The sequence below is a fragment of the Salvia splendens genome, chromosome 18, assembly GCF_004379255.2.
Source record: "Salvia splendens isolate huo1 chromosome 18, SspV2, whole genome shotgun sequence".
NCBI classification, from domain to species: Eukaryota; Viridiplantae; Streptophyta; class Magnoliopsida; order Lamiales; family Lamiaceae; genus Salvia; species Salvia splendens.
This window is the reverse complement of record NC_056049.1, coordinates 21,106,913-21,129,955: the sequence shown is the minus strand read 5'-3', so window position 1 is coordinate 21,129,955 and position 23,043 is coordinate 21,106,913. Positions and strand designations below refer to the sequence as shown.

Here is a 23,043-nt window from a genome sequence, read left to right as displayed (position 1 = left end):
CATAGCTCATTTCTAGCTTTATTGTGACCAACTTTAATATATTATTTCTCACTCACCGGGAATCGGATTTGAGAAAATGAATATACTACGGTCATCTACTCGGAACGTAGATCGAAGTTATTGCATTTAATTTTACAAAATTAAATGTCTTGTAATATTTATTATTAGTCAAAAATCATTTGACCAAGCACGATTCCAATAATTATTTAATAATTTCTTTTGAACAATTACATGAATGGACATATATTCATGTCCGTGAATTAGTGTATTTGTGCGTTGAATGTAATTTTTTTCCATATTATAATTGTGACTACTTTTATCATTATTATAATAAAATGTGATATCCAATTTTGACTTTGCAGATGACAAATAATATATTTGATGATTAAGAAATTAGAGGCGGTCGCTTTAAAATCGTCTCTACTGCAGTTCGGCACCGTTGACTATTAATCAATCAGTATATATATTTAGGAAATTAATCACCATATTCCAATCAATAAATACACAAAATCACTAAATCAAGAGAGGGGAAACTAAAATTAAAAAATCCATGTTGCACTAACTTTTTAATTATTCGTCCATTAAAGTTGGACGCATTAGTATAATTTCCATGGTTTTATGCAATTTCAATATGTATAATACCAAAAAAAAAAAATCAATGTACCTCTGAATTCTCATTAATTACTCAATGTAAGCGCAGATCTTCTCAAACAAAATCATTTTGTAGTAATTAAATGCATTTTTCCATAGTATGACGCAATTTTAAATAAAAAAAACTCAGATCTATTTCCATCTTAACAATATACCCTACGCTAACACAATAGGAAAGTCATTAAGCATAAAATAATGCATGCATATATTAATATCAAGGTGAGTTTATAATTTAAAAAAAAAAGTTGGTCAAAAGCTGCCGAATACAAATAACAATACACTCCGAAATGAGATGAGTAGACCAAGTTCACCAAATTTATAGTTTCTTATAGTTATAGATCTAATCCAAGCCACATATTAGTATATAACAAAAACCATAATCCACCACATCTATCCAATCCAATCCAATCCAATCCAATCCAATCTCCCTCATTGTCTGTGTGTTTTTCCTTGCAGAAAGTGAAGCAAGAGATCTCAATTATATTGTATGATCTCTTTATCCCATGATCGTTTCCATTCTTGCAAGAATTTCCATTGTTTTGCATTATTTATAATATATAAGTATGTATGTCGTTGTAGGCCTGCAATATTTGATGCATGCATGTTTTTTACTGATTATTTTAATCCGACTCTTGTGTTTATTTTGTTTTGTTTATGTTTTAGAATTCTTTCTTGTTTTTGTTCCATTTCCCAAAAAAGTGAAATAGTAAGAGTGTATATTTTATTCAGAAGCCTAAAAAGGAGACAGTTTTGTTGTTTTTGTTGGCAGAACCTTTGAGAGAAGGATTAATGGAAATACAACAACAACAACAAGGTGGCTCTGAAGTGAGGAGACTTCACATCGTCTATTTTCTGAGTCGAAAGGGTCGTATCGAACACCCTCACCTCATTCGAGTCCATCACCTCTCTAGGAATGGCGTTCGATTGCGAGGTTTGTTTGTCTCCTAATTTTGAACTCACAAAACCATATGTGTGTATGTATGTATTTGACATTGTGAGATGCAGATGTGAAGAGATGGTTGGCCGAGTTGCGTGGGAAGGAGATACCGGAGTCGTTTTCATGGTCATACAAGAGGTTTGATTTTTGATGAAAATAGGAAATTTGGAGATTTATGTATTTTTTTTTTTGGGGAGATTTTGATTGATTTTGTTGTGCAGGAGATATAAGTCAGGATATGTGTGGCAGGATTTGCTAGATGATGATCTCATTACTCCCATTTCAGACAATGAGTACGTGCTCAAAGGATCTGAGATTTCCTCCATCAATGTTAAAGGTTATTATTATGATTGATTGATTGATTTGTTTATAGTTAATGGAATTAGATTTGTATGTGTTTCTCAAAATTGAATCTTTTGTTGTGGGATGATGATGCAGAGTATCCATACACAGAGGAAAAGTGTGGTAGTAATAAAAAAGATGAGTTATCATTAGAGCATGAGGATAATAAGGCCTTATGCAAAGTAGAAAATCAGACTCAACCAACAGATGCCTTAGTTGATGTCTCACCGAAACCGCCATCTGAAATCGAAGAAGAATCGCCTTCTTTTGGCTCGGAGACGTCCACATTCACAGATGACTCAGGAAAAGCTGAGATGGACAAAAGTTCAGACACGGTTACACAAGAAAAGCCGATCGTGAAAGAAAAAGTAAGCCGCCTTGCGCCTTTTTACTCGACAATTTTGATGAGGAGGAGCAAGAAGAGGAGCAAGAATATCGCGGTTGATGAAAAGAGTGTTGCATCCAGTGCTCCTGAGGCTGAGGTCGGGGCTGTGGCTGTCGAGTCATGCAAGAACGTGGCATCATCGGAGCCTCAATGCACGAAGAGCAAGAGCAGCAAATCAAATTTGCTCAAGAGCCTGATCACTTGTGGGGATATAGGGACGAAGGATTCCGCGGTCTTATCAGTGAAGAAGCAGAACAAGCCTTTCCTGAGCACGTGTTCGAGTGAAGCGGAGAATGTTCGTTCAGACACTTTGTGCAGAAGAGACACCGGCTTCGGAGGCTCTCAGAGGGTGTTTGGGAATTTTAATTGGACTCAGAGAGACTTTAGTAGAAGGTATTTCTTGCTATATATAATAATGTTATTAACTTGCTCCCTATTAAAAATGGTGAATGATTAGTGTGTGTTGTTCTTGAATTCTGTCAGAAGGAGTGTTGATGGGATTGAGGATTTGAAGTGGAGCTATAGGAGTAAATCAGCAGAGCAAAAGGCACCTTGCGCTGCTTATAAGCCAGTGAGCGGGCCGAATTGCTCGTGAGTAGATGTGGTTATCTCGAATTTTATGAGTAGACGGGACACCCGAATGTAATGATGTGTTCGTTTGTGTTGCAGGCAATGCGGGAAGGTGTTCAAGCCGGAGAAGATGCATGCGCATATGAAGTCTTGCAAGGGGATGAAAGCTATGTCGAAATGTGTTGCTGCTGATAAGCCTTCAAAAGGAAGTGGGGACTCATTTTTTGGCCATTTTGTGACTCATTCATAGTGCTTACTCTACATAGTGCTTTACTAACTAAAGGCAAATTTCATAGGCAGAGAGATATGTAAAGCGATCCAATGCTCTTAGTCTAAAGATATGCAATTTCGATTTGGGGTTTTAACAATGAAGGCATAGAGTTATATATTAAGGGTTTTCTAGTGATGCATTTTTTCTAGCTCACTGGGCTTAGAAATCCCACATAGAAATTACAAGAAGTTCATAGATTTAAACAGATACTAAGATTTGAATAGCTTGAAGATTTCCAACCAACAAAATGAAAAGGATTAAATTGACAGAAATTGTGCATTAGTTCCACAAACACACCTGTCCTCCAAATGGTAGTGACTCGAAAGGATAAATAGGAAAGGAAAAGATAATTAAGAGTAGAAATGGGGAACATCACATCAAAAATTTATAGAACATAATACACAGAAGCATCCCCTATATTCCAAGTTCCCAATCTCTAGAACCTAAGATAGGTTAGAATATAACTTTTTAAGACTCTCATCTTGCAAGCATCTCAACTTGCACCACTTTCAAATAGGCTGAATTACTTGAACCTCAAATCTCAGGCAACGAGACAATGATCATGCAAGCACACCCCAAACTGACACATCATATAGACGAAAGAGTTCACAAGCATCAGAGCTACAAGAAATAGTCGGGTGTCCTCCGAGTTACATCAGGTTCTCCTCTCCTTGGAGCTGGGTCAAACTACATAGATAAAGTCACAATGAACATCATCAATCAACTGCTACAGCTTACATGCACCAATCTGGAGACCTATAATTGTTTTTTTGCAGAAAATGAACATACTGCATGAGAATAGAGGCAAAACCTGGATAAATGTATGCTCCCTGCAATCATCAACTTCCAAAATGGATGCCATATTACCACAGCGATAACAATAGTTTGGTGCACTAAATATAGTGACAACCTTTTGCTCCTGTGGGCAAATCAAAATCAAGGATGAAAATCCATTCCAATTCATGGCAGAATAGAAAGAAAAAGGTCTAATATGGATTTGAATATTTACATGAGCCCAGTTATATCCTTCCATAACCAGTTGATGAGCTCTGGCAATTAGTTTTAGGTTGTTGCTGTGGTTGAATTGCTCTGATATGTCCTGGGGAATAAGTAGGCACAATTAAAGGAGGAACTAAAAAGTTAAGGTCCTTAAGGAAGAATGAAAACCAGAAACTTCATCAGGTGGATAAATACCTGCCCAAAAGTATATCCAGCACCACGAGGAGATATACCCCAACCACAACGATCATCAGGATCAGACCACAAAAGATCACACATCGGACCTTCATGTGGAACTTCTTGAACACGGTCAAAGTTTCTTATGTTGTCAAGGGTCTCAACAGACGGGGACAATCCACCATGCAGACAAAATATTTCAGATTCAACCTACACAAAGATGACTATCAGATTCGACTCAATTGCAAGCACAACAATAACAATCCGGGTGCATATAAACAATGATTGAAATCCTTCGCGGGGTTAATAACAAAAGCAATCTTGCAATCACTGATGTCAAACAATACAACAAAAAAATGCTCCAAAGAGCTGTTGAAATACCCCTGATATCAAACATGCCAGTGAAAAACTTTGAAATAATATTAGTAAGGATGAGAGGGTTCTACGAACCAATGCAGTCAGGGGGAAATAATCAAACAGGTCGGTGAATATCTTCCAAACATTAGCATTTCCATACCTATAAAAAAGAGAGATTCTCAAGGCATTAGTATTTATGAAGGATCTAAATACTTGTGCATATTAGGCAATTCAATTGAAGAGGTTGTAAAGTATCCTTGTGATGTTATAGATACTCGAATACATCACTGTGGTAATACATGGACAGAGATAAGTTATACTCCCTCCGTCCCAAGTTACTTGAATCGTATTCCTTTTTGGGTTTTTTTTTCGGACATACATATTTAGGAGTTCGAGATACATTCGGCAAGCTAACCAACCCTTCCCCAGCCCCTCGTGGTTCGTAGACAGGCCGCCAACCAGCCCCTTGTGGTTCGTAGACAGGCCGCCAACCAGCCGGGCACCTCCGGCGGGTCTACGCCCGTGAACAGCCGCCATCTGAGACGGCGCCACCCGAGACGGGTCTACGCCCGTGAACAGCCGCCACCCGAGACAGGTTCCAGGCCCATCAGCTTGCCAAGCCCCAAGGCAACCAGCCTTGTAAAGGCCCACAGGGGAAATTAATCCCAAGTTGCACCATCCAAGATTCGAACTCAAGACCTCCTGGATGGTGCGGTATCCTTGCCACCCTCCTCAACCACTTGAGCTAGGGGGCTTGGATCGTATTCCTTTTTGGGTTGTCCCAAGTTACTTGAGTCATTTCTCTTTTTGGCTAAAAACAAAACATCTAATCACACCTACTTTATTCTTTCTTTTACTTTATTTTCTCCCATCTCTCTTACTTTATTCCCCCTTCTCCTTTATTTTACTTTTTTTAATTCATTAAAAACAACTTTCTTAAATCACGTGCCGAAAGAAACACCTCAAGTAACGTGGGACGGAGGGAGTAGAAAACTGGAGCCACTAGCATATCTACCAGGCCACATATTTCACATAAAAGTCTTAAGCCTTCAGTTCTCAGATGCAATACTCCCTCCATCTCATTAAAATTGTCCTTGAGACCCGGTAATGGATGTTAAGAAACAAGTACTTTATAATTCAATAGGAGAGAGAATGTAACTTTGCCAGACTATTCAAGCTTAAGATTTCAACATATTGAAACAATCGTAGAACGTACGAAAAAGGGTAAAAAAAACTCACTTGCGCAAACATTCATCATAAAAACCATATACTTGAGTAATCTGCAAGGATGAGAAAAAAAGTAGTCAGGCAATAGTATATGGATATTAGTTTAAGGACTGAACAATTACATTAAAAAAGGGCAAGTAACTAAAACAACAATAGTTCTTCTGAATATTATAATAAGTAATTAAAGTTTCTTGGATGACGAAGAAGATATTACAGAAAGGTATGAATAATATAAAGAGCCAGTTAGATGAACACATATCCTGGGACAAATAAAATCCTGATACAAACAGCTAACCAAAAGTAAAATGATGATTGGACAAAACTCAGGAAACAACGAAACCTGGATCTATAGCATTAGCTCCAACAGAGAGGTCAGGCTGTCAGCAATCTCAAACTTTAAGACTAGATCCAAATTTGGTTATAACAAATGTTAGTAGTCCAATGCCACGCAAAACATCTTCTAATGTCATTATCTCAGTTGCAATGACGCTTTACCACAAAAAAGAATCTGGTATTAACTGTTAAAAGTTAGCTGCAGCACAAACAAAACTCATATTAACCATTCAAAATCAGCTGCACATACAATCAGGAGATATTATAATGTTAAAAGATTAAAATGCACAAGACAGCTACAGAAACACGTATTTTCTAGCTTAATGAGGTTGATATGTCAATTTCCAACAATTTCAAAAAATTTGTAAAAATAAAAACAGGTTCCAAGCACTTTAAATATATAAAGAGGAACACGAATAAACAAAAAATAATCAGTACCTGTCTACTTTCATGATTTCCTCTCAGAATAGTGATACGTTGAGGATAGCGCACTTTTAGAGCCACCAATAGCTGCAAAACAAGAGCATCTCTATAAAGATGTTTTCATAAAGCATTTGAAGGTGCACAACACAAGAACATTCAGGGTGGCACTGGAGGAAAGGACAGCAAATAGAAAGGGGAAGAAGAGTGTAGAATACAAGTAGAAGTAGAAGATGCAAATCTCTAAGAAAACTATTCAACACCTACCGACTATCTCCTAAAATTTAAAGATGGTATAGGGATAATTCTAAAACCAGTGCCATTAGGCCCATTCTTAGAGTTAAAACTTTCACTTATTAATGCCCAAATAAACTTATCTACACCATTCCCCATCAATACAGAAGCAATACATAGATAATTCAAAATAGCAGTCACTGGACTTGTTCTTACAGTGACAGTCTCCACCGAATAATACCCCCGATCAACATAATCTCCCATGAAGAGATAGTTTGTGTCTGGACACTGTCCAAATGAAAGATGAACTAATATTAGAAACTACTAAAGCATTAGCAAATACTTTTAACTGAAAGTTGAACAAAAATAAAAGATAGCAAACTATAATGCACAAAGCAATACCTTCCCTCCGATGAGGAATAGTTCGGCAAGATCATGAAATTGACCATGAATATCACCACAAATTGTCACAGGGCTTCTCACTGGCTGCAGAAACAAATAAAGCAAGATAGCATTTCATATTATACAGTTTTCATATATATCCTCACATCACCCAGAGAAAAAAGACATTGAGCCACCTCAGTGTACTAAAAATCCCACTTATAGTGATATATAAAATGTAGGAAAGTAGTGAGAAAAAAAAAAGAAACTATTTTTCCAAAAGTAAAACAGTTTAGATAGTCACAGATGAAGACGAACTCATAGTATATCTAAAACTGTTAGTATACACTAAACTATAAGATGCATGTAAAAAAACTAGAGAAAAAAAAACTCTATACCTGAACATTACTCTCCTCCATTAGTATCTCCTTGGCCTTCTCGCATAAGGTCCGAACCTACATTCAGCATATAACCAACACTCAAACTACAATACCAATTTCATGTCCAAGACGATTCACTGAAAAAGATTACACAAATAGAACAGAACATGCAACACACTACACACTTGAAAGGAGAGATCATACAATAGGGTCAATCCATCAGAAAATATGGACAACTATGCAACAAATTCTAAACCAAACTGCAAATGAGTTGACAAAGCTACCTAGGTTGACCACTCAAAGGAATGACCATAAAGATCATGAATTCGAACTCTCTTATCAACTAAGAATAATCTACCGAGTCCCCAATTCTCACTTAAAAGAAGGACCAAAATCTCAATCTGCTCTCTATAAGTTACAGTAAAAAGTCTACTACTTCTCTCCTCATTTCTGAGGCTGAAAATTACAAATCAGTTTGTGGACAAGACAGCGAGTTCATGATACGCTTTGCAGCAGTCATTTCAAAGAAATTCCATAAATATCCAATAAGCCCTACAATAAAGTTATCTACTTTGAGAAATATAACGAATTAAGTATCCGCATATACCTCTAAAACTTGTCAAATTCACCAATCGGTATAAATTTACCAGATCCGTAAAATTCAAACTTACGAGAATCCAAACAGAAAATCAACAAAAGACTTGAAAATCAACAAATAAATGAAGAAATTACATCTGGCTCTGACAAAGGCTTGCACTGGTTGAGCTGAGCAATCTGTTCGTCCAGATTCCCATGTGTGCTCTCCGCCACCAGATCCGCGCTCATCTTGCTTCTTCCTCCTTGTAGTTTCAGATCCACCGTAATTCAGTCGCCGCCGCCTGACTTCACCACTAGGGCAAATTTGGGGAACTGAAAAAGTGTTCGGATAAGGATATACAGGATTCAGTGAATCTAGAGAGAGAAAGAGTGTGAGAGGAAAACGAGAACTCGCGAAGAGTATTACGAGCTGATGGAGAGAGGGAGAAATCGAGGAAGAGAAAATTGAACTTAAAGAAATGGTCGATCTACTGTAATTCTAATCGTTTTGAATTTTGAGTTGTTTTTAGTGTTTGATCTTCAAGATTTTCTTATTTTTACTTTTAAATTTTTTAAAAGTTATTATGTGGCTATCTAAAAACCAAAGCTGTTATATCATTTAATTTTGAATGTATGGGTACCACACATGTATTACTCTACTTTAAGCTTTAGGTGTGGTGACTGGTGATACATTTAAAATCTATTTTTACAATTTTCTGAAAAATACGACACACAAATACTTCCTTGTCGATGTAGACACATGAATTTGATATTCATCAAATATCATATAATAACAACAATTCGTAATCGAGTAAGAAAAAAAAATTGCCTTTGCACAACACATTTTCCATTTGAAAATGCAATGGCAAAGCATTCTTGTTATCTTCAAGAACTTCCACGGTTAAGGACGTACTTAGGTGTGCACAAACCGAACCGGCCCGGCGGTTAACCGCCGGTTCGGGCCTGCCGGTTTATGAACCGGAACCGGAACCGGCGGTTTGAACCGTCCGGCGGGTTGCCGGTTCCAAAGGGGCGGTTCAGGGTCAGGGCCTTCTTGAACCGTGAACCGGCGGTTCGCCGGTTTGAACCGCCGGTTCAACCGAATTTAAAAAAAATATTATTTATAAAAATTGTTTTTATATTTAAAAACAATTTTAACAAATAAATGAATACTAGAAATTCATAATTGCCCATATATATTTGATGGGCTTACGAATTTATGAAACCATTCTTGGTTGTTTCTCTTTTATAGAGACATCCTAGAATGTTTTATGTTTCACTTTCGATGTGGGACAAAATCATTCTTGGTTGTTTCTCTTTTATAGAGACATCCTTGAATGTTTTATGTTTCACTTTCGATGTGGGACAAAATCATTCTTGGTTGTTTCTCTTTTATAGAGACATCCTTGAATGTTTTATGTTTCACTTTCGATGTGGGACAAAATATATTGAAGTATTTTCTTTATAACTACATGTTTAGAGCATTCATTCATCTTTTTCCAATGTGGGATACACAACTTTCTTTTGTCTTCTACTTTCTTCATGTTTTGTGTGATGTATATAAACAAAATTATTATTCAAATATATTCTTGATTGATAAAAATAAAGAATTATTGAGAAATATGATTTGTACATAGAAAATATTTATTTGTATAATAATTATTGTTAGGTTTATACAATTTGTATAAGAATTATTCTTTTAATGTGTATAATATTATTTATTAGTTAACATATACATAAATTTATAAACATAAGCAAATCATTAATGATAAATAACTAATGAATAATAGTTTATGTAATAATATTTGTTATTAATTTATAATAATAGATGATAGAGTATTAATATAGACGAAAAATGATGGACGATCTATTATATACTTATAAATAATGACTTTTATTCCACATTGAAAGAAAGAGTAACACATCCAAGAATGTGTAACTATAAAAAAGAATAATCCAATACACTCTCCTCCAATTTAAATGCTCAAGTCCAATATTAAGTATTGATATTTTAAAAATCAAAAGGTTTAACTTTAAGTAGTGTGTATTAATTTTTATAAATAAAATATATTCATTATAAGTTGTAATTTTTAGTCTTATTCAAATTTATTATCAATAAAATTGTAATTTTTCACCTTATTGTTTGAAATTTGTTTAAGCACATTTTATACATAATAAAGACTAAAAAGACAAAAAAAATACTCCATACTTAAAGTTGGATTTGATTTTTAAATGTCAATACTTGGATGAGAGTATATTGGATTTGATTTAATTTGGAAGATAGTATATTGTATTATTCTCTTTTATAGTTACACATTCTTGGATGTGTTACTCTTTCTTTCAATGTGAAATAAAAGTCATTATTTGTAAGTTTATAATAGATCGTCCATCATTTTTCGTCTATATTAATACTCTATCTTCTATTATTATAACTTAACAACAAATATTATTTCATAAACTATTATTCATTAGTTCTTTATCATTAATGATTTGCTTATGTTTATAAATTTATGTATATGTTAACTAATAAATAATATTATACATTGAAAGAATAATTCTTATACAAATTGTATAAACCTAACAATAATTATTATACAAATAAATATTTTCTATGTACAAATCATATTTCTCAATAATTCTTTATTTTATCAATCAAGAATATATTTGAATTATAATTTTGTTTATATACATCACACAAAACATGAAGAAAGTAGAAGACAAAAGAAAGTTGTGTATCCCACATTGGAAAAAGATGAATGAATGCTCTAAACATGTACTTATAAAAGAAAATACTTCAACATATTTTGTCCCACATCGAAAGTGAAACATAAAACATTCAAGGTTGTCTCTATAAAAGAGAAACAACCAAGAATGATTTTGTCCCACATCGAAAGTGAAACATAAAACATTCAAGGATGTCTCTATAAAAGAGAAACAACCAAGAATGATTTTGTCCCACATCGAAAGTGAAACATAAAACATTCTAGGATGTCTCTATAAAAGAGAAACAACCAAGAATGGTTTCATAAATTCGTAAGCCCATCAAAAATATATGGGCAATTATGAATTTCTAGTATTCATTTATTTGTAAAAATTGTTTTTAAATATAAAAATCAATTTTTATTAATAATTTTTTTTTAAATTTCGGTTGAACCGCCGGTTCATGAACCGGAACCGGCGGTTCAGGCAAAAAACCGGCGGTTTTGAACCGCCTCATGAACCGGCGGTTTTTTGAACCTGAACCGGAACCGCCGGGAGCTAGGCGGGCCGGTTCAGGTTCAAGCATTTCTTGAACCTTGAGCGGTTCATGACCCTTGTGCATGCCTAGACGTACTCCTTAACCTCGCACAAATTCCTCTGTGAGGTCGCGGGAACGTTTGTCCGTCGATCGCACACGACAAGAACTATGATCAATTCCTCCGTGAAGTGGCGGGAATCTTTGCCCGACGATCAACAACGATAAGAACTAGGGTTTGTATGTTGAAGAAGAAGAGAAAGTATCGTAAATTAGCTTATTTCATGAATAATGGAAAATAATAACAAAGTCCCTATTTATAATGCTAAATACACTAACTTAGGGAATAAGAAACTAATTATATGGTAAAGATATGCTAATATAATACTAATGGGCAAAATAATATATATATGATAAATAATAATAATTGTCTCGTATCAACTCCCCCACGGTTGAAATACACTTTGTCCTCAAGGTGGAAACCACGAAGCATAGAAGAGAGTTGAAAGCCAAAAATTGTTGAGAGACGTCTCCTCCTGGATCAAACGCCCAACGAACAGCCGGACGTCTCCCTTCGTCACCTCCATCATCAATCAACAAAGGATACCCAATGTGGTCGGCAAAATTCCATCCCAAAACGAAAAGCTTGTCCACGCTTCCAAGAATGCTCAAACATGACGTGTCATTGCGTGGAGGGATCAACCTCACATCGGTGTCACCACAATTTTCACTCAAACAATTCTCCACAACATCGTGAGATGTTATTCGAGAAGCCTCGAGAGATGCGACGACCTTCTTCACTTCCCCAATGGAATCAACCTCCTCGTCGTCATCTAACAATGTGTCTTCCTCTCCACTGATATAGGGGCTGCACGGCGGAGAGATCACTGCGGGCGGGGGAAGTTCATCTAACAATCCGCTCTCCTCTCCGCTATCGTCATCGGAGTAGGCAGGTCCGTCATGCCGGCCCCATGCGTTGTCCCACGCCGGCATGTGTCTCCCGGACCGAGTATCGAGTCTGTGAACGGGATTATCCCATGCTGATGGCTGCTTCCCGCGATCCCCGTCGCCCTTGACCGTATATCTGGCCCCTGAAGATGCACCGGGTTGGGTTGCCTGCTGCGGCCCACGAATTGAAGAATCACCGCCAAAACCTAATCGTGGTATTGACGTTACCGCCGGCGCCGTCGTCAAAACTGCTCTCTGCCGCCCCGATTCCTCTCTCCCCCTCTGCCAATCCGTGTCTGGTGGATCAGGGTCGGGTCGCGGCAGTGGTTGTGCGATGGCCGTACGTTGTTCCGACGCGTCGATCCTCCGCGGCGGGTCCGAATAGCGACCGCCCTCATGTCTGCCCCATGCCGTCTCCCACGTAGGCGCCAGTCTCCCGGCATGGTCGTCGACCCTATGCGCCGGGTTGTCCCATGCTGTCGGGCGTCTCCCCCGAACTCCCTCGCAGCCGGATCCGTAACGATTCCACCACAACGTCTAGAACCCAGCGGCTGATGCGTAGCCCTAGACGACTGCCCGTCGAACCCTAACAGGGGCTGCGAAGCCACAGTAGTTGCTGTCGACAACAGCGGACGTTGTCTCCCTGAATCGCCTCGCCCACGCTGCCATTCGTCGTAAGGTGGGTTAGGCTCTGGTCTAGGCGGCGCCTGGGCGATGGCTTGCCGCCTCTCCGACGCGTCCAATCGCGCTTCAATGCGCGCCAACGACGCCAACACATGCTCAAACGCAAGCGCTGTTGAATCCAGCGCACCTTCATTAATGGCCAACTTTCCTAGAGAAAAGTGAGTGGGCTTGACAACATTTATGTTCTATTCATCTTTTCCCTATCAATGCAAGATTTTCCCTTATGTTGGGTTGTTGCTCCTAAGATTATCATTTCTTCCTTCAAGTCCTTCATCGATAGTGCGCGAATGTTGTACGAGCCATTGATAGTAGATGCTAGTTGATCTACGATGATGCATAGAGATTTGCCAGAGAGTTCATAGAGGTTATCAATCATAGCAATTTTGGGGTGCCAATAATGCCATGTGATTGCTTTGATACCATTAGAACAAAGTTGCCAGAAAGTTCATGATTATTGTTGATTAGAGAATGACCATCCTGATTCAATCGGAAAGAACTTAGGACTACCCTCCTTGAGGGGTTGGATAGGGCGATGCACATTGTGTATAAAGAAGAATGAATAATAGTACTATTACTTAGTTGCTAATGATATAAAGCTCTTATCATCTTTGATTCAGCATACTTGATGCCTTGATTTGATAGTTTGGAGAAAATGTGCATAATGAGTGAATTGCCTATAGCCCTCCTCCATCCCACTAAATGAAGCGTTTTCCGGTTAGGATTGTTCCACTTAAAATGATAGTAGTAATTTTTTTAAAATGGAAACGACGTAATCTATTTTATTACTCCCTCCGTCCATGAAAAATACGACACATTGTGAATGACACGAGTTTTAATGAGGAATTGGTAAGTAAGAGAGAATAGAAAAAAGTAAGAGAGAAGTAGTGTTAGTGGAATGTGGGTTCCATATTATTAGTAAGAGAGAAGGGAAAAAAGTAAGGCCATCCACAATAGGAATAGCCCAGCAATAGCCTAGCCACAAACTCCTCCTGTCATATCATCAACACTAACAATCCTCCTGTCACATCATAAATAGCTCAGCCATAGCCTAGCCACATCATAAATAGCCCAGCCACATCAATAGCCACATCACTCAAAATTATATAAAACAAATAATTAACAATCACACAAAATACGCAATTTAATTTACGAGACATATACGAGAAATTCAATAATATTATTAAAATTTAAAAAGTACATTAATTAAAAAAAATTACATAATTAACAAAAAAAACTACTACGCTCGTTCACTGGCGGAGGTTCTCTTTCCAGAGGGCTCCCGCCATGCATATTAGTTTTCTTATTCCTTGTTTGATTGCTTGGTTTCTTTGGACGGAGAGGAACGACTGCAAGCATGGCGGTCGTCCTTTTCGTCATTCACATATTATTTGACAGGTCACTTATCATCTGCATGTGCTAGTTTTGGCCGGCAGGATCACCTCGACTCATTGGAGGGGGTGCTCGCCGTCGGTTGATTTCATGTCTTTCTCCCCAGACAGCGTGTTCTGCGGTCGCTCATGGTCCTATGGCATCCCCCTGATGCACCTTGGGTGAAGCTGAACACAGACAGCGCCTTCTCTACATCGACACGGGCGGCGGGGAAGGGAGGACTGGTTCGTGGTTCTGACAGAGGCCTTCTGCGGGCTTTTTGTGCTCCGATAGCTGCATCATCGAGCTTTGAAGCAGATCTTTTGGCTCTGATTCGGGGTTTGGAGATGGCTATGGAGATTTCTACTCACATTTGGATAGAGCTGGACTCAGCGGCTCTGGTTAGTTTGTTGTCGTCTAGACACTTTGGCTCCGCGGATTTTAGACACCATATGGCTTTGATCCGGAGCATGACAGCTCAGCGGCATGTTCGATTCTCACACATCTACAGAGAGGGAAATCGGGTTGCTGATTTTCTGGCAGGTAGGGGGTCCAGACCCCTGCCCTTACATATTTTGATCCAATCTCTGCGCCTCGGTACCTGAAGGCGCTAGTTAGGATGGACCAGCTGGGATATCCTAACTTCCGTTTCCGACGTAGAGATGTGGGTTGATCTAGTTCTTCTGGTGGTTGATTTTGGTCCTTTTTCGACTATCCCTTTAGTGTATTTAGTCATCCGTTTTCCACTTGATAGAATTGAGGATCCCGGCTTGTGGAACCTCTATTTTGCATCTCCATGTACTTGTTTAGATCTTAGTCACTTTTGGGCTAAGATCATGCTTTTGGAACATTACATTTTGATCTTATTTACGGGTTGGGGGTCTGCCTAAACCCACCGCCCACAAAGGGCGTTTTTAAAAAAAAGAAAAAAAAAACTACTACGCTCGTTCATTATACGCTCGTACTCCTCAGCATCCATTGATCAATCTCACGGTTCGTATAGGCCTCTAGCGCTTCGTTCATTATACGCTCGTACTCGTCAGCATCCCCACCACTACTACCATCGGCGTTACTCATTTCTAGGTGTTGATCTTGTACAGAAATTAAGATAGAGAGTACACGTTAAAACAAGTGGTGCGAATGAAAATGACGTATCTGGCGCGTATATATAGTGTTTCGAAAAGAAAAAAAATCGCGCTAGGCGGTGCGCTAGGCGATCCGGACGCTACAATAGCGCCGAGCGGATCGCCCAGCGCACCGCCTAGCGCCACGGAACCGCCGAGCGCTAGGCGGTTTTTAATTCCGGAAATGGCTGGGCGGTTGCAATAGATCGCCTAGCGCACCGCCTAGCGCCGGCGCTCGGCTAAGCGGTGCGCTAGGCGCTATTGTGGATGGCCTAAGAGAGAAGTTGTTGAAAACTTTCTTTTTTAAGATGTGCTCTATTTTTCGTGGACAACCAAAAATGATAAGTATACTCTATTTTTCGTGTACGGAGGAAGTATTTCTTTTACTTTTTGTCTCTCAATTTAACTAACAAACCAACGCGAAAAGCAAATGCATCACATTTAGTGGGACAAAGGAGTATTATGATTTCATTTCTTGAATGTAGAGGATGATTACATTTGCAATTAAAGGAAATGCAAGAGGTTATTCATCTAGTGCATAAATTCAAAATTTTGAACAAACTATGCCGCCGACTTTAGAAAACGTCGACCAGTTGCTATTGCTACTCTATGTCATCGATCATCTTTCCTTCCTTTGCATGCATCAAAATGATAGCTTGAACAAAATTAATATACTAGTACACTAATTTACTATATAAATCCATAAATCAAATTAATTTATAATTTAAAATAAAGTCTAAATATTTGAATTAGTAGTAGTATTTTTTTTCCAACTCTATAATGGAGTACTAGTCAATCTGAAGTAGAATATAGATGCCACTCAAATAAAAATAGAACATAAAACTTGAACATCAGCAATTTTACAATAAAAAAGCAAGTGAAAACATTCGGACAACTGACCTCCCAACTCTTAATTAAATAAAAAAATACCACTTGTCTACTAGTGAATTTTAATAGATTAATTATTCTTTCTAAATTATAATGTGCCAATTTTTATGACTAGCAGTTGATTTAGACATGGAGCACCCAAGTTACCAACTTTCTTTATGAAAAAAATTACAAAACTGGATTGTAGACAAGTATCAATGTATCATGCAATTGTGGAGATATGTAGACAAGAAATATGGCCCCTCAAAAAGGACAGATATTTAAGAAAAAATGTGGTTCAAGATAACCCTGTCCATTTCTGATCACAAATGCCCTAAATCAGGCACTAAAATCTTGAGGTTGTCCCTATCTAGGCATCTGCTACACATAAAAAAAACAACACTAATCTAACATATAACAAATTATTTCCTTTGAAATTCAACCAGACACTCGAAGCAAACCACAAAAAATTTTCATTGGCTGTGCAAACAGAAACCAGTAGCAATAAGCATGTTCGTTCGTTAACATTATCTGACACGTGAAACGAGTCGCTATTAAATCAAGAACTGGCGGCACGAAACCAACTATCCTAAGGGCATTAGCAATGGGCGCCCTAAAGCGTGCCCTATGGCGCGCCACGTCAGCAGTTTTATTCTCCTACCTCCCCACCTGCAGTGGGGCGCTCTAAGGCGCGCCCTAAGGCACGCCACGTCATCATTTTTTTAATATTTACAAAATCCATACAAATTTAAAAAAAATAATACATTAAAATACGAATTTCAAACACTGAATTTCATTTAATAAAAATTAATACATTACAATGCGAATTAAAAAAACGCAAACTCAGCGACGGCGGTTACGAGCCCACACTTCTTCAATCACGTCGCTCATGAGCTGCGCATGCTCCTGTTGGTTGCGCATTGAGGCCTGTCTAGATAGAACCTTTTTCGAAGCCTAACGGTAACCCTCTATCGGGTGTGTCGGTCGATGTGCCGGAAGAGCTAGATGCACGGTCGTCTTCATTCCAGTCGGTGATGCTTCCGCCTTCACTCTCGACTATCATGTTGTGCATGATTATGCACGCATATATGACATCGGCGATGCTTCCTTGTACCAGAAACGAGCCGACCCTTTCACAATTGCCCACAGTGATTGGAGCACCCCAAATGCCCGCTCGACATCCTTCCGCGCCGCCTCCTGCTTTTGCGCAAATAAAACCCTCTTCTCACCAATTGGGCAGCTGACCGTCTTTAGGAAAACTGGCCACCGTGGGTAGATGCCATCGGCCAAGTAGTGCCCCCATATGGTATTGGCGTCTGTTGGCAGTGAACTCGATGGCCGGGCCGTTGCTGTTACATTGGTCGGTGAAGAGGGTGGACGAGTTGAGGACGTTGATGTCGTTGTTCGACCCGGCTACGCCGAAGTAAGCATGCCAGATCCAGAGCCGATGGTCAGCGACGGCTTCGAGGATCATCGTCGGGTGGCTGCCCTTGTATCCACTTGTGAATTGGCCTCTCCACGCTGTCGGACAATTCTTCCACTCCCAGTGCATACAGTCGATGCTCCCGAGCATCCCGGGAAACCCGTGCGCCCTCTCGTGCATCTGCATCAGACCCTGGCAATCAGTGGCTGTCGGCTTGCGCAAATATGTGTCGCCATAGGCCTCTACTATCCCCCGACAAAAGCTCTTCACACACTCGCGGCCTGTAGTCTCCCCACAGTGGAGATACTCGTCAAAAAGGTCCGCCGTGGTGCCGTATGCCAACTGACGAATAGCAGTCGTGCACTTTTGCAATGGTGTAAGGCCGGGTTTCCCGATGCCGTCCTCCCGAAACGTGAAGTATTCATCACGTGAAGACAATGTACGAACAATGCTGAGAAAAAGGTACCTCGACATTCTAAACCGGCGGCGGAAAACAGTCGGGCCCCATCGCGGTTGATCGGCAAAATAGTCTTCAACCAGGCGTCTGTGAGCTTCCTGGTGGTCGCGTCGGACACACGACCTATGTCGAATAGGCCAATGGACTTGCTCAGCCGCCGCGGCCGCCGCCTCCTTCTCGCGCTGCATTTGCACATAGCATGCCGCCATGGCCTCTTCAACGGCTGCATCTAATGCTTCGTCAAGCGAACCACCGGATTCAGACGAACTAGAACTATTGATGTCGTCGCCGAGATTCATGTTGGTTGGATGTAGAGAGAGAATATGTAAATAGATAGTCGATATGTTCGTATGCACAACTGAATGAGAAACGAGATTTAAATAGAAAATTAAAACCGCGTGCCATCGTCCGCGTCGATCGTCCGCGACCTCCACAATGGGGCGGACGATGGCGCGGCTATGGCCATCATCCGCGCTATCCTCCGCGACCGAAGTATAGGGCGCGACTATCGTCCGCGCCCTATGGCACGCACCCGCAATGGGTGCGGACGATGCGCGCCATCGGGCGTGTCATCGTCCGCCCATTGCGGATGCTCTAACTGCCAAGACTTTGAACAATGATATGCCTTAGGCACAAGCATCAGTGGTTCAGTGATCAAATTTGAGTGTAAAAGCTATTGGTTCAGTTATATGACTTTGACTTCATCATGTGATATGAGTTCAAGAATATATAACGATCTTTGAGCTATTCCAGCAGAGGAGCTAGTAGAGGTGTTATGGTCGTCTCGGGAAGATTCATGCTAAGTGTCACTAGTATACCAGCCAGTGCAGAGACAGATGGAACAAGCCCCAACCCGTATCTGGTGGCAGACAGAGCGAATATGGGATTGTCTTTATGCACTTCGTCCGGGGTTGAGCCTGCACAATAAGTGAATCTAAGCAACCGAACATATGGAAACAATCAGCTATTACAAAACTAGTTTGTAGAGACTTACTTTGATATGACTCAAGGACGGTTAACGCTATTCCACATATTATTTTGTCCAAAAAGCTCAATGATCCGTATACAAAGGCACATCCGTTGAGATCTCCACCGACTAGGAAGCTCTGCATGCTCATCCCGGACACCTGGTCATTCAACGAAGGCCATTGTCAAGAAATGTGACCGAGATTCTCATAAAAAAAACACGGATACAATCACATGTTGCGTACCATCATCAAGGCATTTGCCACTCCAATCACTACTGATATAAGGTACATGAAATATTTCATGCTGCTCGGCAAAAAGAGGACGACAACACCAGAAATCATCCACAGAAGGCCCCCAGCGGAATAGGCAACCTTCAACCTATGACTACTCCACGCCATCTCCTGTGTAAACAACGAGCAATGGTGGAAAGATGTTAAGCTGATCGAATGAGTAAGAGATTCAGAGGTAATTTGGTTACAATCGAACCTGTAGGATGATTGATGTGACGAAGCTGCATACATAGATGACAGCGGGCACCTAGCCACACAAATTTTCGACATATTACATGACACTCAACATATTTTTTTTATACAAGAAAGCACTTGAATATTGTACCACAGCTTTGGAAGATTGGTCCATATTCAGCTCATTGACAACATAAAAAGCAAGAAATGCCTGAGTCACCATGAAAAGAAACTAATAAACAAGGATGTAAGTAAATTATTGGCGAGACATTCGCTCTAGTATTATGCTAACCTGTGATACATTTGTGACAAGTCTAGTTAGCACGTATACGAGTGCTACTTGGTGGTATAACAACTTACGAAACCAGTATGTCCAAGAAATTCTGGCATAACCTTTTTCACCGGCTCCTCTTTTTAATCTGCACAAATGGAATCCAAACTTAACATATATAAACTTGAGGTAGTAACTTCAGCTGATAAACATAACATATATCACTAACCTTGGCTCTGCAGTTCCGAGATAAAAGATGCCGACAAAGCAGCAACCAATGAAGATTGATGAATAAGCTATCCAGCGGTACTGAAATGATAAAACGAAATGAAAAAGCAGCCGGAAAAAAAATACCTAGAAAATGTACTGGAATTTTATATACCTGATACTCAACTTCAATAATCGAACGCCTAGTATTGAACTTGAATACCACAAAAGCAACAGCATAAAGACTAAGGTTCGCAACCTATAGCAAAAACGAAGTTCAGGAAATCAGAGAAGATGAACACGTAAAAGTATACTAATATAATGGACGAAAGCATAGTAGAACTTGTAACCATTGTGATGGCATTACGGCAACTGGTCATAACTACTCGGCTAGTTGAATTCAGGGTGATGCAGTTCACCATAGACCTACCGCAAGAGCAGGCTTGCTTAAATGCGTGCAACTTGAACGAGAGCAAGACATTATTATGAATACGATAAAAGACTAAGATTACATGTGTGAAATTTGAGTAGCAGCCCAGCCAATGTTGAAAATTGCAGCGAAGACGCTATAACTGATGGTTTGTGCACTAGATGAATAGGACCCTATAACTTTGCAAGGCATGCAGCCACCAAAGACGGAAGAAAATGAAGCTGCAACCAAAAGAGATCCCGCAGCATGCCATAGCTTGAAGCTCCCATACCTGTCAATCTACGAGAAAAAGAAGACCGGGATTATCGCCTTTACATGCTCTAGCACTTCAGAGCAAAAATCTGATAATTTTGTAATTAAGTTTATGGAGATGTGCCTTATCATAGCTTTTAATGTGGTTTCAAAGCAAAAATGAACTTATAAATTAGTTCATACACGTACCAGTTCACCCGAAAATACAGTCATGAAGCCATCAGCAATTTGACCAGAGAGCATGACAATGGCAGCATCTCTATAAAGAGAAGGCCAATGCATAAATCTCAAACATGAGAAATCACCAAAACAACTACTACAAAAGAGAAGCAAAGTCCAAACCTTGGGGATAGGCCGATATCGGTCATGAAAACTAAGAGATATGTAAACCAACAAGCAGATGTTATATCATTCAGCATATGTCCCACGCCATAGTAGAGGACAGCGCATCTTCCAACGGCCCTGGTGCACGAATCATCATCAGTTGAGGCCCCAGTCATGCTGTTTTACTAGGCAAGAGTTTTTCTTATGTGGTGAGTTCCTGCAAGTTACAGTCATTTGTTCACCGCGGAGAGGGAAACTAATGGTAAATGCGTGGGATATTAAACCAAAACCTTCATCAACCATCCATGTATCATAGTAAAACTGAATGCTGCAGAAAATTTCAATATCTTAGAAGAGTTTGATTTCATACCGCTGTCACTGTGATGATTTAGATTCCATTTCAACTCTGCAAGTGATGCCTGAGTTCTTTCCTTCCTTGTTTGAATGGAGGCATATATATATATATATATGCAGAAACTGAATGTATGTTTGAACACAATAAACAAGGACGGCACTATATATGGAAAAATACAGTATGGTCACTTAATGTTAGTGTGGAAAAATACAAGGAACACAATAAAATGGAAATATGCTAACTGATTATATCTCAAGAATCATGCTCTTTCACTCTCTTTGTTTGTTGAGTGGTTTTTCATTTTGTTATTAAGAGTTTGTTCATATTTCTAGATCATCATTGCTGTATATAGCTATTGTGGATGTATATTGATTGGTGAATGAAATACAGAATATTTCCAAGTCTCTTTTTCATAGTATTACTTTACAAAAATTCCTAATACTACTTAATAACCAGAATATTCAATATGGATTGGAAATTACTTTATTATAAGTTATTCAGTATTTATTTATGGCATCTGCATAGGAAAAAAGGAACAAATAAATGACAATCCTTATCCCGGAATAATATTTTCCATTTTCACTTTCTCTGAATCAATAGGCTCTTCTTAAAATAAAATCGATCAAATCTTCAAGTAAATTAACGTGTCTTCAAATGGAGTAAAAATTCCATGATCCTTCCACACCATGGTGGCATAATGATTTGGTATGCCTCACCAATAACTCTTTGACAATTGGAATAAAAATGGTCCTCATGCCACATCACTTTAACATAAATTAGGAAACTTATAGGTAAATTTGGATACATCCATTTAATCATTTTATGGAAAGTTGAATAATATTTAATATAGAAATTATACTTATATGAAAAATGAGTTGACATTAATATACTAGTACAATTTATATATGTATATTAATCTCATAATATAATAGTACTAATATACAAGGCATCTCTTTCATAAAATAATAATATTTTCATATTATATTAATATTTCATTTTTTAATTTTTATTTTCTTGTGTTAAAAGTTATTGATTTTTTTACATGCTAATAAATCTAATGAAAATTATAATAGTACTAATATACTACAAGACATCACTTTTATAAAATAATAATATTTTCAAATTATATTTATATTTCATTTATATTTTTTTGTGTTAAAATTCCTGATTTTTACATGCTAATAAATATAATGAAAATTATGGTAACAAAATATAACTTACAGTCATAATTTTTATTTATGTGAATTTTTTCTTATATATATAAATACTAAAACAATTAAAAAAGATCTTATCCATAATAATATGATTTTTTTCTTATATATAAATACTAAAACAATTACTTTTATGTGTATAATGTTATTATATTATGATATCAATATGCATGTATAAATTGTACTAGTTTATTAACGTCAATTTATAGTTTAT

The 23,043-nt window shown here is 38.6% G+C and overlaps 3 protein-coding genes across 3 annotated transcripts; 1 reads left to right on the top strand and 2 right to left on the bottom strand.

Annotated features, from left to right (window-relative positions):
• Positions 1–1,063: 1,063 nt before the first annotated feature.
• LOC121776903 (protein SOSEKI 1-like) lies at positions 1,064–3,135 on the top strand. Its single transcript, XM_042174053.1, has 7 exons — positions 1,064–1,136; positions 1,400–1,582; positions 1,657–1,726; positions 1,810–1,925; positions 2,027–2,708; positions 2,799–2,906; positions 2,985–3,135. Exons 2-7 carry the CDS (start codon positions 1,441–1,443, stop codon positions 3,133–3,135), a joined length of 1,269 nt encoding a protein of 422 aa, XP_042029987.1. The 5' UTR covers positions 1,064–1,136; positions 1,400–1,440.
• Positions 3,136–3,388: 253 nt separating this feature from the next.
• On the bottom strand, positions 3,389–8,792 carry LOC121777313 (serine/threonine-protein phosphatase PP2A-2 catalytic subunit-like). Its single transcript, XM_042174524.1, has 11 exons — positions 8,397–8,792; positions 7,683–7,739; positions 7,306–7,389; positions 7,120–7,191; positions 6,688–6,759; positions 5,929–5,969; positions 4,783–4,849; positions 4,351–4,542; positions 4,166–4,255; positions 3,968–4,075; positions 3,389–3,843 (listed from the first exon to the last, which is right to left on the bottom strand). Exons 1-11 carry the CDS (start codon positions 8,487–8,489, stop codon positions 3,778–3,780), a joined length of 942 nt encoding a protein of 313 aa, XP_042030458.1. The 5' UTR covers positions 8,490–8,792; the 3' UTR covers positions 3,389–3,777.
• A 10,298-nt stretch (positions 8,793–19,090) lies between these two features.
• On the bottom strand, positions 19,091–21,439 carry LOC121776902 (major facilitator superfamily domain-containing protein 12-like). The gene is made up of 12 exons (XM_042174052.1): positions 21,282–21,439; positions 21,129–21,198; positions 20,770–20,966; positions 20,608–20,683; positions 20,433–20,516; positions 20,280–20,359; positions 20,072–20,198; positions 19,931–19,990; positions 19,802–19,852; positions 19,558–19,716; positions 19,341–19,473; positions 19,091–19,263 (listed from the first exon to the last, which is right to left on the bottom strand). Exons 1-12 carry the CDS (start codon positions 21,437–21,439, stop codon positions 19,091–19,093), a joined length of 1,368 nt encoding a protein of 455 aa, XP_042029986.1.
• Positions 21,440–23,043: the final 1,604 nt, after the last annotated feature.

Bases quoted from the DNA above. Each gene is read 5' to 3' on its own strand.
- LOC121776903 (XM_042174053.1), top strand. From the start codon at position 1,441: ATGGAAATACAACAACAACAACAAGGTGGCTCTGAAGTGAGGAGACTT. The intron at 1,727-1,809 runs GTTTGATTTTTG...TTTGTTGTGCAG, and splicing joins TTTTCATGGTCATACAAGAG to GAGATATAAGTCAGGATATG. The intron at 2,907-2,984 runs GTGAGTAGATGT...TTTGTGTTGCAG, and splicing joins GTGAGCGGGCCGAATTGCTC to GCAATGCGGGAAGGTGTTCA.
- LOC121777313 (XM_042174524.1), bottom strand. From the start codon at position 8,489: ATGAGCGCGGATCTGGTGGCGGAGAGCACACATGGGAATCTGGACGAA. The intron at 5,970-6,687 runs GTACTGATTATT...TCATCCTTGCAG, and splicing joins GAAATCATGAAAGTAGACAG to ATTACTCAAGTATATGGTTT. The intron at 4,076-4,165 runs GTAAATATTCAA...ATTTGCCCACAG, and splicing joins AAGGATATAACTGGGCTCAT to GAGCAAAAGGTTGTCACTAT.
- LOC121776902 (XM_042174052.1), bottom strand. From the start codon at position 21,439: ATGACTGGGGCCTCAACTGATGATGATTCGTGCACCAGGGCCGTTGGA. The intron at 20,967-21,128 runs GTACGTGTATGA...TTTTTCTCGTAG, and splicing joins CTGTATTTTCGGGTGAACTG to ATTGACAGGTATGGGAGCTT. The intron at 19,717-19,801 runs GTTCGATTGTAA...TTGTTTACACAG, and splicing joins TCACATCAATCATCCTACAG to GAGATGGCGTGGAGTAGTCA.